The sequence below is a fragment of the Chamaea fasciata genome, unplaced genomic scaffold (assembly GCF_029207755.1).
Source record: "Chamaea fasciata isolate MVZ Bird 193981 ecotype frontalis unplaced genomic scaffold, bChaFas1.0.hap1 SCAF_4, whole genome shotgun sequence".
NCBI classification, from domain to species: Eukaryota; Metazoa; Chordata; class Aves; order Passeriformes; family Sylviidae; genus Chamaea; species Chamaea fasciata.
The window spans coordinates 64,881,170-64,898,178 of record NW_027094089.1 but is presented as its reverse complement, the minus strand read 5'-3'; the positions used below and the strand labels follow the sequence as shown (position 1 = coordinate 64,898,178).

General features: G+C 40.0%; 1 protein-coding gene across 2 annotated transcripts; it reads left to right on the top strand.

Moving 5' to 3' along the window:
* The first annotated feature begins 3,799 nt into the window (after window positions 1-3,799).
* On the top strand, window positions 3,800-16,630 carry SLC25A46 (solute carrier family 25 member 46). 2 transcript variants are annotated; one of them, XM_066181833.1, is made up of 8 exons: window positions 3,800-4,141; window positions 5,937-5,979; window positions 7,247-7,304; window positions 7,816-7,893; window positions 8,596-8,696; window positions 11,253-11,309; window positions 11,740-11,797; window positions 13,701-16,630. In XM_066181833.1, exons 1-8 carry the CDS (start codon window positions 3,889-3,891, stop codon window positions 14,277-14,279), a joined length of 1,227 nt encoding a protein of 408 aa, XP_066037930.1. In that variant the 5' UTR covers window positions 3,800-3,888; the 3' UTR covers window positions 14,280-16,630. The 2 variants fall into 2 exon arrangements, with proteins under 2 accessions (XP_066037930.1, XP_066037931.1); XM_066181834.1 differs by having other exon boundaries at window positions 3,994-4,141; window positions 5,942-5,979.
* The last annotated feature ends 379 nt before the right edge of the window (window positions 16,631-17,009 follow it).

The following is a 17,009-nucleotide window of genomic DNA, read 5'->3' as shown; positions in this document are numbered from 1 at the left end:
ATTTATGTGCCTAGTACAATTGTGAGGCAAACCAAAGATTTTCTTCTTAGAGCACTCAACATATGAGCAGCTGAAGGGAAAGAGCTATTTGGACATCCACCACTGGGATGTAACAAAGGACACTATGGATATCAGGCCTGAGAGACCGAGGAAAAAGCTTGTGAGTTTGCTGCTCTCCTTGGCTGTGGGTGAGCCTCCTGCTGGTACTCAAGCATCTGTGTTCTCATCCTGAATTGCTATGGGAAGTAAAACATGAGCATGGGGTGAAGACCCCCAAATCACATAAGCACTACTGGGTGTCCCATCTAAGCCAATGTCAAATTAACATTCAAACCTGACCCTCACTTGGAGAAGGTTAATTTATTGCCAGTTTAAAATAGAGTAGGTGTAGTAGTTTGAAGGCAAAACAAATGAGAGGCTCCAAGTCAGAGATACAATTTAATAGGAAAAAAAGAAAGAAAGTAAAATAAAATAGATGCGATAATACAAAAGACCACTGACAGAGTCAGAATACAACCTGAGTGGAGTGATGGAAGCAGTCTAGATGAGGTGGTCTTCCTGAAGCAGTGATCCTGTAGAAAGGTCTGGTAGCTCGGGACCTCTGGGAATCCAGTGGGTAAACGCCCCTCTGGTGTTCAGAGTCTCAGCTTATATCCAGGCTGGAATGCTTGGTTTCTCCCTCTGGGCGGAGCATCTCACGATGGGATGGTGAGTCACGTGATAAGGCCTGATGGGCCCATTAACAGGAGGTAGTCCAGGAGGGGGTTATCTGTGAGCTGTGTGGCAAAGGTGCTGATGGGCCCATTAACAGAAGATAAGCCAGAGTGGAGGAGGCAGGGAGCACTGCCTCACCTGGTTTCAACAGTTCTTGAAGATGGTGATAGAATATACTTCAACCCAGGACAGTAGGATACTGGAAAAACCACCTTTCCCTTACCCTCTCCTGCTATCAAAATCACAGATGGGCTCAGCTTTGGCCATGGCAGATCTGGCTGGGAGCCAACTGGAGTTGGCTGTGCCTGACAGAGGGGCAGGTCTTGCTGTCTTCCCACACAAGTCACTCCTGCAGTCACACAAGCCCAATATATAGACCAAATTCAATTGTCTTTCAAGCTGTGGTGCTGGAAGCCCCTGGCTGCCGTGGAACACAGCTGCCCTGTTCCATTATACAAATGAGAGGGCAGCTAGCCACTGTGCAGATCTCAAACACGTGGTGTAAATCAAATCTCAGTAGTAGTAGGCTTTGCAGTCTAGTCCTTTGCTAACTGGTTAACAGAGCAGTAGCTACTAGCATCGTTTTCCAAGAGAATATATATTTTAATTTTAATAGTTTCCTCATGCTGAACAGTTCTCCCTCTCACACACATACTTAGTCAATGAATATTGTTTTAGAAAAAGCAATGGATCTGGCTATTCCAATTGTAATTTTGCTTTCCAGTGTGGAAAAAGACTGTGGTTTCTTTGGAACAACACTCTTACTCCTATTTTTTTCTGAGGAATTGTGGTTTACTGGTTTCTCTTATTGACATTCTTCATTCTGTTTTCTCTCCTGGAGGCTGGTCATGCTTCCAAGACCAAGCACAGAAACTTTATGCCTGGCTCTATATTAAGTCACATGGGAATTAAATTTAAGGGATCATTAGCACAGAAGCTTTGTGTCCCACTGTGATTCCTGCTCAGTGCACTTAGGCTGTTGCCAATTTGTTCCCACTGCAGAAGTAATCCTCTGAATTGTTCTGTATTTTCTTTCAAAGAAAAGAAAGCAGCTCAAAGTTCTGCTGTATCATGTGAAAATAGGTTCTGTGCTATGGGAGCACAGTCAAACACCAGGGAATGGTCTAGGGACACTGTGTAAAAGGCATGGACCCCACACCTGAAATTCTGTTTAACACTAATATTTAATTTTTCATTAGTACTGTTCAGTATCTTTATCAATAACATGGACATTGTGGGACTGAGTGCACCCTCAGCAAATTCGCAGATGACACCAAGCTGAGTAGCGCTGTTGACATAGCTGAAGGACTGAGAGTATTATAAGACTTGTAAAACACTGGCAAAGGTTGCCCAGAGAGACTGTAGCCAGATCTCTGGGAACATTCACGGCTAGTTTGTACACGGCCCTAAACACCTGCTGGAAATTGAAGATGTCCCTGCTTATTGCAGGGCAGTTGGTCTAGATGACCTTTAAAGATTTTTTTTAACCCTGACTATTCTGATTTTGTGATTTCCACTACTTCAGGAAGACTAAAACTGACACACCACAGTACAGCTATGTTGTAACTTCATGTGCTGAATTTGTGGCCATTGCTCCTTGTCCTGTCACTCAGCACCACTGAAAAGTCTGGCACCATCCTTTGGCATCTGCCTTTGAGATATTTATATGCATTAATGAGATTCCCTCTCACACAGCTATGGATGACTCCTCCCATCTGTGCTATACTTAGACTTGAACGCACTAACACTGGCTTAACCTAGTGCACAAAATGAGAACACCTGTGTGTCAGACTAAGACCCAGTTGTGGGAGACCTTGTTGGGCTTCTCAGGAAAAGACGAGCTGCCTGGAAGGAGATTGAAGCAAGGAGGGGGTCAGCCTCTTCTCACATGCAACAAACGACATGGCAAGAGGAAATGGTCTTAAATGTGCATGGAGAGGTTTCGACTGGACATTAGGAAAAATTTCTTTCACAGAAAGGGTGACCAGTCATTAAAATGGGCTGCCCAGGGAGGTGGTGGAATCACCGTCCCTGGAAGTGTTTAAGGAAAGATAGGGTGTGCCAGGTCTGGTTGACAGTCATAGTTTGGACGTGATGATCTTGGAGGTCTTTTCAACCAAAGTGATTCTGTGACTCTGTGGGATCATTAAACCCACAAGGTGTGACTTCCCACTCCTAAGGGGAAGGAAGATTCATAAATGCTCATGGTTAAAAGGACCAACGAAAGTCAGAGGGACTGCAAATAATCAGAAAGTTTTATTAGTAAATTACACATTCAGCATGGAAATTGGTATTTTAGTCCCTGACCTTCTATATAAGCACATGGCAACGAGTTTTAAATAAACAGGTAGTGTTAAAGGGAAGACACAAAGGAAGAGGTGAACTAAAGAGGAAGAGAGAAAAAGATCACCACTCCTGGTTCCAGCATTGATCCAGCTGAAGGGATGTTAATCCTGGTGTCAGAACCGATCCAGCTGTATCCATCCAGCCAATGGGATATCCTATGGGCACTGCCTGGACTTGGGGGATACTTTCTATGGACTGACTTCCCTGTCCTGCAGTGTCCCTCACTTTCTATGCAATCAGTTGTCATGAGCAATCTGTTCTTTCAGACCATTTACGAAAATGGGTCGGAGGGCTATCGGGATCTTGGGTGATCTGTATTCCTCTCCATAGTCCATCCCCCCTTCTTGGCCTCGTCCCTGCGCTTGCCGTGTGCTGTGTTGTTCGTATCTCCAGGATCGATAAGAAGAACGTTTTTCCCCGGAAAGTGCTGTCTTATGCCCGCACAGCCCCCTTCCCCGGCCACCCCTTGTTCCTTCCGCCGGCCTCCCCACGAGGGGCGGCCCGGCGGGAAAAGGCCAGGAGCACGTCCGACACAGGAATTCCCCACACGCCCGGGCGGGAAGGTCGGACGCCCCCCCCGCCCCCTCCCCGCGGCGCCCTCGCCCGCCCACCCCTCGAGCCGGACGCCCCGCCTCGGGCCGGACAATTGGAGCGTTGCCATTGGCCCAGCGCCCCGGCCCCGCCTCATCGGCGGTCATGCGCGCGGCCTCACCGCAGCCGGAAGTGCCAGGGCGGGCGGCAAGCTCGGGTCGGCTGCCGCCGGTGCGGCTGGAGCGCGGCTTCTCCCGCTTCCCTCGGCCTCACCAGGTTCCCTCGGCCACCCCCGCTATGCACCCGCGGCGCCCCGACGGCTTCGACGGCCTCGGCTACCGCGGGGTCGGCCGCGACGAATTGGGCCCCGGCTCCAGGCCCTTCAGCAGTGGCTCGGAGCTGGGCCCCTGGGTGACCAGCCCGCCCGACATCCCCGGCAGCCGCAATCTGCACTGGGGCGAGAAGACGCCGCCGTATGGGGCCGGGACCCCTCTGGGCGGCGCCGGTCCCAACGAGGAGGCCAACCTCGGGGCGGGCGGCCCCGGCGCCGGTAAGGGAGGGCCCGGCCTGGGCTGGCACGGGGGCGGCCGCCGCCTCTGGCCGCTCCCCGGTCCCTCGCTGAGCCCCGGCTCCCACCTCCCGCGGGCAAGGACCCGTCGGGCCGGGCAAGGGCGGGCGGCGGCCCTGGGCTGTTCGGCGGGCAGGCCGAGCGCCGCCTGGGCCCTCCTTTTTACTGGCGGTGCTGAAACGCCAAAGAAGGAAGTCCTTTAGAAAAACACGGACTGCTCCGTCGTTGCCTGTTGCTCTCCAGCACTGTGTCGCTCCATGCTAATGTGATCAGAGAGTGCCAGAACGCGACCCGCAGCTTCTTGTTAAGCAGTGTGCAATCAGCTTAGTCTTCGTTGCCCATGTAAACAATAAATATCCTGTGGAAACACTCCGCCCTCTTTAAGGGCCGGAAGTGCCTTTAAGGTCTAGCAGTGCTGTGTTATTGTCTTGGTGTTTTAGACTGCATGGCTTCTCTCGAGTTTGAAACCTGACCTGCTGACGTAAACTTCCCCCGTCCACGCGTGATAGAGAGGGAACTGTGGGACTCATAGGATTTAAGGAAGCAACTGAATTCAAGGCTTTTTCAGTAGTTGTTAGGAAGCTGAGTAAAAGCCCGCATAAGTAAAGTCGTTTTAGGTCTTCATGAAATTGAGGTGAATTAAGGAAAATTTGCTGTATCTAGGGTACTACATTTTGTCTTTAATTAAAAGGAGCAGTTTATAGACACTTGAGTATCACAAGATTTATGAAATACTAATTTACCTGAAAAGGAATTTTATTACTGGGCCAGTCTTTCTTTTCTGCCTGTAGTGCGGGGTTTTTATTCGAGTCTTAAAAAGATTACTGCCTTTAGGTGGACTCCATCCACGTATGCACTGGTTGAAGCACTGTTTAAGTACCCTTGCATAGTTGGACACTGCATTTTTCCCCCTGTCTACATGTGGAAGGTGTGTTCATTCTGCACTTTGGAGGACTGATAAGGAGTTGCTGTAATTACTGAATCCAGCAGCTGCAAATGGTATCTTACCATTTTTGGGAGTGCTGCTGCATTTGTGTGGAGCCCCACTGAAGTTGCTGACTTTATCCATCCCTTTCAGACTGCTTTCAGTCTGAAGACTGTAGGGCTGAGCATTAACTTTAAAATGCCTTTACTGTTCAGATGCTTGCCTTAAAATCCCTTCTGATAATTCCCAATGTGCAAATGTCTGTCTGGTAGCAGACAACAGACAGTTGAATTCATTACTTTCTTAATTCTCCAGTAACTAGATTTTTGCAAAGGACTGGAGATAAACAAGTGGCTTGAAAATTTGCTTTATGTTGATGTTTTTTACTCCATCTGTGGCTTTTTGTGTAACTTCTCCCAAAATTTTGCTTTTTTACTGTTTTAACATCATTCTCACCTCAGTTATCTAAATTTGTTTCAGAATTACTGTAAACTCATGCATGCTAAATCTTTCAGTAGTTGGTTTCAGTTGGTTTTTTTGGATATTAAAACACTCCCTGCCTTACTGTTCGCTTTCTCCCTTCTTTTTTTTCCCTGTAGGAAAAGCATAATTTTATATAAGAATGTACAAACTCAAATGCAGTCCAAAGTGCAGATATTTCTAGGGGAATAATTTGTTTATATCCTGTGTTGCTGAGCTACCATAAATATTGTGGTTTACTGCTTGTAATTTTCTGGTGCATGTATAGGACAAAATTAGTTTTTCAGATCCCGTGCATGGCATTTTCTCCTGTTTTGTGATTATTGTTGCTGTATGATCTGGTTTTGTTTTGGTTTTTGTCTTCTTTTTCAGAGCAGTTGAACAGATTTGCTGGCTTTGGTATTGGCCTTGCAAGGTAAGAGTTGTGTTCAGTGACAAAGGAATAGTAAAACTCTAATTTGTCTCATAAACCCTACATAAACTTTTATACTGTTTTTTTATTCCAATAGCCATAAGCAGTTGAAATGTGTTTAGAAGCTTACTACCACCATTTAGGTTTCTGTTTTCTTTAACTGTTGCTCAAAAAATACTTACGTGAATGTAAGAAACAGTTTTTCATGTGGAATGCCCAGGATGTGCGTACGCTGTCCAAGTAATCTGAAAGTAGCCCCAGAAAATTCCTTTGACATTTGCAACTTTTATTAATATTTTTAGGCAATGCAGATGTTTCCTAAGAAGGTGAAAATGTCTTCAGGTTTATTACCTTAGTATTCTGGGACCATGATGTTCATCGAACCAAGTGGTCTGAATGGCCATTTTATTTTTCATTGTCATGACCCTGATTATTGACAGTATTTTTTGAGAAAGTGGTGAACTTTAAGATACTGATATCCAGGGAAAGTTTTAGCTCTTTCGTTAGTAGCAAACTACTAATTAGCTCAATAGTTAAAAAACTGCAGTATTTTTCTGTGCCACTTGTACTTGTTTGTCGGTAGTTGAGAAACCTACCACAGATGATCCTGTAGCTTGGGATGTTTGTAAAAATCCTGGATGTTCTACTGTTCTAATCCATGTCCCAGGTTTGAACAACATACAGGTAAATTCTCTGATCACTCAGGCACTTTGAGATGAAATGAGTATTTTTCTCTGAATGGCTGCAACCAGGAATTCTGCCTTGGAAGTGAGAACTTTTCTGAAGTTTTGATTGAAATACAACTTCTGGCAGTGGTGGGAGAGTTGGTTTGGGTCAGAAGTGTTTTTGGTGAATAAGTAGTCAGCTGTTAGTACCAGTCCTTCTCTGGCCCTCCTAAGGAGAGTCTTGATTAATAATACAGTATGCAGAATAAGCATAAAACTGGGAACTAATCCTTTCATAATTGTGGTTCTTTTGTACCCTGATACTTGAAGAAAAGTGAGATTAAGAAATTTTGTAAGGTTTTTTTGCTTACAAAAATATGTGCATACTACATATATATGGGGCTTTTTCGTAGTAAATGTATATGTCAGATTTTATGTAACTTGTTACTTGGGAGGCTGTTGGGTAGCCATCAAAAATGCCTTGTTAATTCACTAGAAAATTCACTTTTCCAAATACTGATCTGTTGCTGTTAGAGAAAATTAACAAGCCTTTTCTACAGATTTTTAGTGGCTTCTCATGCATTAAATACAATTTTCCTTTAAAGCCTATTTACAGAAAATGTGTTGGCACATCCTTGCATTGTTCTACGTCGTCAGTGTCAGGTATGTCTTTTGTATTACCTATTCCAGTCAAACCTCCTGTGTACTGTCACATCTCTGTATTTTCATACTCTGTGTGAAAGTATGTAGTATAGGAAGCTTTGCAATTTTTAGGGGGACTCGGCTACATTAACAAGTTTTTACTTGTAGAGTACATGTTTTGTCTTACGTAGTTTAGCTTATTTTGAAAAATCTTCCTTCTTTTTTGTTTGGGCAGTGGAAGGCAAATTACAGCAAGTGTTTCGGGGTCTGCAGAGCAACTTTCAGATTGCCATTTACAAGCAGGATGCTTTTTTTCATAGGTTTGGATTTGTGTATGGTTTATTGTTTAAACTTTCAACATAAAAATACTTAAAATGGCTGCCCATTTCCCTAAATTTCAGTGAGAACTTACTCATATTTTTAGCTGATCTTTACCGAGATAAAATTCTTATATTTGAAAAGTCTTTATTCTTCAGAGTTGTCGTATTTGCAAGTGTGTTTCTAAGACTGCCCTTATTTATATTTTTAACAGGTTAACTATCATGCACGGAATTATCATCTCACACCATTTACTATTGTCAATATCATGTACTGCATCAATAAAACACAGGTTAGTATTTGGTGTCAGGCTATATCTGAGCACTGAGATTTCCTACAGCATGTATGTACATTGAAATCTCCAAGTGTTTATGGAGATGGTGTTGAAAAACATGGCTATTATAAGGGTCTGGGTTTTTTTATGGTTACAGAAATGTGCCAAGAAGATCAAGTTAACCATTATTTTATTCAGAAATACAGTGCTTAGTAGGGAAAGATTTATGGATGTTAGAAAACAAAAGGTCCCTGAAACTGATTTTCTTTTCATTAGGGTTCTAAAAGATCCTTAATTGTTATGTGGATAAAATTATTGCTGAAGGGACTCCTTCCAAAGATAGTACTGAATACATTTCCAATTCTGCAGGGGAATGGCAATCCTTAAACTCAGATCAGAAGGCAGTAAGAAATTCTTAAATCTGAATTTTTTGTGGATGTACTTTTGACATCTCAAGCTCTTTTTGTCCGTAGAAAATGGTGTTACGTTTATAATATAGAGTATTAACAGTCAGAGACATCCTTCCAAAATTATTGACAAGTCTTCGAAATTACAGAAAAACAAGAATTTCTTCATAGGTTAAAAAAGAGTTGTTACCTGAATTTAATGACAAAGTTGAATGGTAGAACTGTAGCTCTGTGTGGTCTAAATTTACTGAAATTTTTTAATGAATAAGGTGAAAATATTTTTGAGTTTTATGTTGCATATTTCAACATACAGGGTCCAAGAGCTCTCTGGAAAGGAATGGGCAGCACTTTCATAGTTCAGGGCATAACCCTGGGAACAGAAGGCATCATCAGTGAATTTACACCTTTGCCAAGGTATTGCGTGGGGTTTTTTTACTGCTTCTAACAAATTAATAAGTTGTTGACTTATTTTCAAAGTGTTAGTAAGGCTGTTTGAAAAATATTACTTCATGAGATCAACCAGACATTAAGTAGGTGTTTCCAAACACAGTGTGGTTGTCTTGAAAAGACAACCTTATAATCCATAAATAGTGAGGGATTCTTCCTGGGAACTTTATTTATTTGTGTCTGCTTACTGGTCTGAGTGTAGAAATATTGCAGCAAGTTGGTCTTTGGTATTCAACTCTGTAATTAAAAAAAAAAATCATAATTCTCTTCTTTTATTTAGGTTTTTTTTGTGTGGTAATAGCAAATACCATATCTAAGGTAAAAATTCTCAGTCTTATTAATCTAAATACAGAAAACTTGCACAGCTAATGAGCCAGCACTACATTTTGCTGAGTATTTGCATTGTCTTTGGTAGGTGGGAGAGCAGAATGGCCTGCATTAGTAAATGAGAAGACATGGTAAATGAGCATCCATGTGTCTGGCAGCTTTGTCTTCTGCCTTCCTTGACCAACAACTATATGTACCTTGTTCTGTATTCCCATAAAAAAGATGATGCAACTAAAAATTACTGACTTCATTTAAAGCAATATTCATCATTCTACATCACTGTGTCAATCTTCTGCTACAGAAGTTTAGTAATTTTTTTACTAAAAATATTTAGGGACATGGAAGCTACTCTGTTTAAAAAGAAGAAATACAGTTAGCCTGAATCAAATACTGTTATGATGCATGCATCCATACTAGTAAAAGTAGGCATTTGCAAGTTGAAAAGCATTAGTAAAAGCATTTCATATTTAAATTGTATAGAGTGTGTTCATTAGGTTTTTGGTCAGCTCTGTTTCACAGGTAATTGAAATTTCCAGGTATGTGCTTTCCTCCAGGTGTGTTTTAGATACAGCTCTAGGGTATGCTTAAGTTCATGAGATGTGATAATAGTGTTTATATCTTCATAGTTCTGAATTCTCATAAATTTGAAGAGTGATTTTCTACTTGTGGACGAGTTCAGCAGCTGGTGCTGCTGCCAAAAGAGGCAAACCTTTCTGCTGGAATCAGGTTATTCCTTCCTCTGGGCTACTCCCATCTTTGTGGAAACACAGTATGTGAACAGTCAGGAAATTAACTGGATTCAGAAAGTGATCTGGCTAAATGGTTGTCTCATACATGCACCACCCAGCAGCAGGTTTCTGCTGAATGCTCTCTCTTCCTTTTTAATGGTGGCTTGCATGTTTCGGTGGTCTAAGGAAGGAGAATGTTATTGCTTGTAGCAGCTGTGCCAGCAAATCTGATTTAAAAGGTTATTTAACTACATTATCAGCCTCCAAAGAGCACAGAGAAGTGAAATATCAATTGTATATTATAGTTATGTGAAAAGATATCCCTGTTTTAGGAGAGGAGCCCAGAAATGGGTGTGAACATTTTGTACTAGACAAACTTACTGCATCATTGTTCTTCCACTGCAGGGAGAGTTATGCCTTGTGGACTGACAGGTTAGGCTTTCACACATTAGTTTGGCTGGTTTAATTTTCCACATCATTTAAGTATTATGGGTAAGTGGATGTGATCCAAGTATCTGAAATACATAACGGTAAAAACGATCTGTTCCTGTTTAGTGATTGAACTATGTATTTAAAATGTGATAGCTATTAACAACACACAAATCTTCAAAAAGGGTAAAATCTTGCCTTTCTTAGATTACAGTTATTTTAACTGCAGGCAGTGTCTGATTGTGATTCCTGGACAACACTTGAAGCTGAACACATCACAGCTTGTTATTAAAAATGCAAAGTCTAGTGTCCCCAGCACTTCAGACAAGTATCTATATACCTCATAGCTAGAGTATTGACCATATGCATTGTAAGTACATTTGGTATTTGAATTGTATCTTGACCTAGGTGGGTTTACATTTCTGTCAAGTGGGATGTAAACATTTGCTGTTTGTATTTTGAAGTGTGTAACTAAAAGTGTGGACAAAAAACTTCAGTTATGTCTGTACAGAATTACTGTGCAACTTCTAATCTGATCTCTTGTACTTGTTTTGTTCTTGTCTGACTGTGCCAGTATATGATGTAGATTTTTAGGAAAGAAACAACAGAGTAGACTTAACCTAAAGAACAGAAGAGTGCAACCAAACCAAAATGAAATAAAAATGATTTCTTGATAAAGGAAAAGTATGACGATTTTAAAGTACTCCAGTGTTCCCTGATAATTGCTTTAAGCGCTTGTACAGAAGGTTGCTAAATAAATGCAGAACTGGTTAAAGTCAGTTGCTGTGAGAGCTTGCAAGCATCTTATTAATTAATAACTGAAACCTTTTTTGATAGAATGTGTGACAAGCCCAAAAAACTACCAGAAGTTCAACATGATTTACTAAATGTTTTGCTGTGTCTTTCCAAATACGGGAAATACTTCAACATAAATAGTAGAACACCAATATGAGAACTGGTTGTTGACATTCATGGAAGAATTACTTAAGAATTACATGTGGGTGATTTTTCATATTGTGGTAAATACTTCTCTTTTTAGAGAGCTTTCACATAAATGGAACCTCAGGCAGATAGGTGGACACCTTTTACTCAAAGGGTAAGTATAGCATGTGTGTTATGTCTTATTATCTAAACATAATAGAACTACCAAATGGACATAAGTTTTATCTGCTGCTGTGTTTACTTGACAAGATGCTAACAGTACTTTACAAATGCTGATTTTTTTGAGCAATCTTGATTACACACACCACTTTCACAGGTTTTCTCATACTAAGTCCTTGTGTCTATGAACTCAACTGATGTAAAAGATTAGATTCTTCCTAATCAGTCTGACCATATGGAAATAGAACTAAACTTTTGACTGAAGCTTATCTCAGCTTGCTGATGTACATTTTAGTAATTGAGTTATTCTTAGATAATTTTCTCTCAGGAATAATTTGGTAGATAACTATCAACTTTCAGGTGCATGTTTGGCTAAAATTACAGTGTTGTCATTATGTTAATTCTTACATTGTTAATTTCTACAGGTTAACGCATGTGATAGCAATGCCTTTTTATTCTGCAAGCCTGATTGAAACTGTACAGGTAACTTACATATATTTGGAACATTTATGAAGATACTGTTACTCTTAATAGATGAGATTATGTGGAGAAATGAATCTTTGAATTCAGGTTTATGCTGCAGTAGTTGCATTTGTTTTGCTTGAGGTTGTATGACGTTGCTGAAGTGGGTGTTTACTATGAAGGGTATATTAGTGTACTATCTTAACTAAATCTAGAATTAGAAAGGACATTTAATGTAGATAATTGGAATATATTGCATATGAAATAGGGACATGCTGTACCTATATGTTCCAGCAAATAAAACATAAAGAAGTTAAATATAAAGTTTCTTTGCTAGAAGGCAACTTCATAGGAAAGCAATAAAAAACCAGAAAAGCATCTCTGTCAGCCTTTTAGGTAGGTGATCTTCTCTGTAATGGATTGGTTATGAAAATTCCACTGAGATCTGAGGATTTTGAGATCAGTAGCTTCAGCTGTGTGCAGTATTTTAGTGAACAAGTGTGTGTGTATATATGTTGAAATATAGTAATATGAAATATTTCTATATAAAGCATGAAATATGTTCTTGAGTTAGTGGAAACATCATAAGCTTATTAGAAGCACAACAGAGGTAATGATAATGTTTGTGAAGATTTTTGTGCTGTATTAATCAGTGCAGGGGAGCAACTTGGTTTGCCAGGTTTGCAATACATTCCTGTGCTGCAAGAGGACAATGACCAGTGACAAACCAGAAAAGTTAAAAGATTGTTGGATTTCCTTACTAGCAGGTTTATGTTGACTTTAATTGTCTTAAATCTGATAAACCATGCTGTTCAACACTGTCTGCCACTTTCCAAGTCAGTACATTTCATCAAAATAGCTGTAAATGGTGGAAATTTGTAGCTGTCACATTTGTTCTTTTTCATTAGCATCGCAAACCTCATGGTGGTGTGTTAGGCCAAAGCAAGAATCGTTTTAAGTGCAATGGCAGTAGTGGTGTGGGACAGAAGAGGAGTCAATAGGGGTTGTGCTGCTTAACTTGTACTTAACGTCTGCAACAACATTATGTTTTCAGGCATTTGAACTAGTTTCTCTCCCACATAGAAAAGACCATGAAGGCTCTGTAGGCTGTTAATATTTCCTCAAAATACTGAGGAGTATTCTGATGGTTTATTCTGGCATGAGGTCAGGACACAGACCACATGGATTCAGACACTTGGACATTTAGGAGAACACCAAAATCTTGAATTTTGTATGTAAACCACATGATAAAGCACTGGAGTATAACCATTTGTAGGGGAAATAAGGTTTCTAGCTTAATCCCATACTGACAGGTGGCATGTAACAGAGTAAATAATTATTACGTGATTTTTATTCTCAGTACATCAACAGAATTATTTCTTTACTAAGAGACAGCATGGGTAAAGAATAGTACTTTAAATGCATATGCCATGAAAACATTCACAACTGAATCTATTAAATTCATGTCAAAAATGACCTTTAAATACTAGTTATATAAGTCTATGTAGATTCAAGTTCAAGGGTTATAGTCATAGTCTTTAAAGTAAAGGAATTTTGAATTAAATAAGTACTTCCTTGCATTTTGGTCCAGATGTAGATATTTTAAGTTCATGACTTTTTTGCATTCTGATACTTTCAGCAGTGGGCTAAAAGTTGAATTTCTTTGGTAGAAACACAGATGACTGTAATATACATTAAAAACCCCTCACCTCTTTAAGATAGGTCTATTCTTTAAGAAGCTGAATTGAATGCTGTGAAGACCATTATAACAAGGGACTTTTATTTATACAGCTGTGTAGACACAATAGCACGCAAGTGTTCAGCTCTTTTTTAAAAAGTTCAGCAGTGATGAAGTGTCAGAGTGGATGTCAGGATGATAGTGAAGTGCTCAGTATGAGTTGTAACTCCTTCTTTGTGCTTGTAGAGTGAAATCATTCGAGACAATCCTGGCATCCTGGACTGCATCAAAGAAGGAATTGGGAGAGTTGTAGGCTTGGGAGTACCCCATAGCAAGCGTCTCCTTCCTCTGATGGTCCTGACTTTTCCCACTGCTCTACACGGAGTTCTTCACTATGTCATCAGTTCCATCATCCAGAAGCTTGTCCTGTTTGTTTTGAAAAGGGATAATTCCCACAACCTTCCAACTGAGAGCTCCACTTCTGTGCAGAACATGCTGGATGCATATTTTCCAGAACTTATTGCTAGCTTCGCTGCTAGCCTTTGTGCTGATGTCATGCTTTACCCACTGGAAACAGTTTTGCACCGCCTTCATATTCAGGGGACACGCACAATAATTGACAATACAGATCTTGGCTATGAAGTGCTTCCAATCAATACTCAGTATGAGGGAATGAAAGACTGCATAAATACTATAAAACGGGAAGAAGGAATGCAAGGTTTTTATAAAGGATTTGGAGCTGTTATAGTACAGTATACCTTGCATGTGGCAGTTTTACAGCTTACCAAAATTATTTACTCAACACTGCTTCAAAATGTTTCTTAATCTGTCCAGGTCTGGATCTGGCCCATTGGACATGATTGACTTGCTAACCTAGTTATTGTTTAAATGGCTTAGAAAATGAACTTCAGGGAATCCACTCTGTGTATTCTCCTTACACTGTAGAGTGACTTGTTTTAAAAATGGGGATATAGTTTCCGAAGTGTAATTAAAAAAGGACTGTTTAAAAATTACAGACACAAGTTGAATATGTCATGCAGTCATACAAAGGGGATCAGATTTCAAATGCGATTGCATTGAGGATTCACTTTTCCTCTTACCAGTTCTCTGACATAAGGAATGGATATGAATTGTTAGTATCTGCTTTATAAGCATCATATCTGATATTTAATATGGACTGTTAGCCAGTGGAAAGGAATTTATTTTCTGAAGTTGTAAGAAGGGGACTGATGGCTTTACTGGTCTTTTAAAAATGTTTCCAACTTCACTGTTAATGGAACTGTTAGTAAAATAGAAACTAAAAATGACCAAAGCAAATTTAAATGTTATCATTTACAGGTAAATGGAAGACTTACTTTGCTGCAGTGTGGCAGAGGATGACAAATGGGCATCTCTTGCTTTGTATAAAAACAATGAAAAATGGGTATGGGGCAGAGTTGCACAGAATGCAAATTTGGGTGTCTTGCAGTTTGCTTGCAAGGCTTGCATTAACTAAGTATGTAAATAAAGCAAAATAGAAACTGATGTGTGCATGTGTAAGTGCCATTTTTAGTTGACTTTCCACTGATAACTTCAGGGTTTAGTTTTACTCTAATGCTCCACATGAGAGTGTAATAATCATACCAATCTGTGGTGTTGTAGTAGTAGTAGTAGTGGCGGTCAAAGTGTACAGGAAGCCTAAAAAACAATTGGCTGTTCCTAGCATTTCTCTTTGTTAGATTGGAGGGGTGTGTATAAAATTGTCTCCTGAACTGTTCAGCACTGATGTATGTAATTTAAAACCTCTGCTAGTTTAAATATTTTGTCCAGCCGAGTCTGTTTATGTGCAAAGGAACCACTGAAATACATCATTTTTGCCCTCTCCCCCCTTCAGACTCAGCCTGAAAATGGTTTTTAATCATTCTAAATAACCTAGTCCTTGGTTTCATCAGTAAATACGGGGGTTGGGGGGATGGTTTTTGCAAATAAAACAAGCATGTGGATAGTCACTTTTAAATTATGAGAGGCTGCTGCTTTTTTCAGACTCATGTGGCAAGTCTGTTTTTGTGAATGCTGTAAACTGATCTGCATTTTAATCATTAATCATTGTGTAGTTATCACTTACGGAAAGTAGTCATGGCAAAATAATGCAAAGATGTTGCTCTTTGTAAGTTCTGACTTCAGATCAGGTCTGCTTTATTATTAATCTAATTTTAATGTATTTTAAATGCCTAAGTGTTGAAACGGAAAGTGTGGTGAACTTGGAAACTGGTTTCTTTTGAAATACTGTTGATTGCAATTTTAGTGTATAGTGTATGAAATAAAATGAGAATTCCCTGTAAGAAGTGTAAAATAATTCACCAAAGAAGCATGTAAAGGAATCCTGGTTTCTGTGTTAGTTTTACTGTATAGACTCCAGAGTGGCACTTTCAAGTTCCTCAACTTTCCTAACTGCAAGAACATGATGAATTACACTACATGCAAGAGTTTAGGTAAAATGCTAATTTCCTGGGTTGGTTTCTTTGAAAATTTCTAAGAGTATCAAAATGGCCACGCCAGAGAATGGTCCAGACTGGAAAGAACCTCAACAAGTAATTCAGTCCAAATTCCTGCTCTAAGAAAGGACAGCACTGACTTGCCTGTGCCCTTGTCCAGTCAAGTTCTTAACACATGAAACTGGCCTTTTCAAAGGTGTTAAATTCAGCTGTAGCCAAGAATTCTATTACTATTGCCTTGAAACAATAACTAAGTGCACCTTGCAGTCCAGCACTTCCAGATGTAGCTGTAAAAATGGCCAATCCTGTTTTTCCAGGAATAAAATTTTAGGGCATTTTGCCTTGTGAAATGGTAGGACTTGCCTTTATCTATTCTTCAAGAGGGAAGATGAGTTCTTGAGTGGCACTAGAGACTGCTGTATTATTTTACTGTGTCAAAGACTTGCTTTCATTGCTGGCATTTTTACATTTGTAGTCTAGGTTCTCAGATCTGTAACTTTAAGCAGAGTGAGAATGCTGTCAGTGTAGAGCAGCTGTTCTGAAGTGGAAAAAACCTTTCGCTTTGGGTAGTTATATTTTGGTCCTCTTCCCAGCAGTTGGAGTGAATGTTTCAATTTTTCATATGTAGTTTTTTTATCTTCCAAAACACTTCATACATTTTTCTGGAGTTGCTGGGGTTTTGCCCATGCAAAAAATGTAAATGAGTTTGGGCTGAAAAAAGTAATTTTAACCTTTTAAATCATAAGTGTTTCTGGTTTTCATTTGGGTTTTAAATCGGGAGTACTCAAGTTTTAGCTCACACACAAATGATCAGTAGGTGGCTTCAGCAAGAGATACCACTGAAAACTTCAAAATACTGAACTGGCTGTAGAAAGTAGGCTGTGGTGGAATATGAAGAATTCTTACGCACTCTTGTGCCTGATACAAACAATATTTTGTACCTTGTTTTTCTTACTACATTTTTTTTAATCTTTAGAGATTTTAAGAAGGTCAGTGTTCCTGAAGAAAGACACACTCTAATGTTTTCCACAGTGAAAAATTACTTGGCTTCTTATTTGTGTCTCTTAAAAGGAAAGCTTTC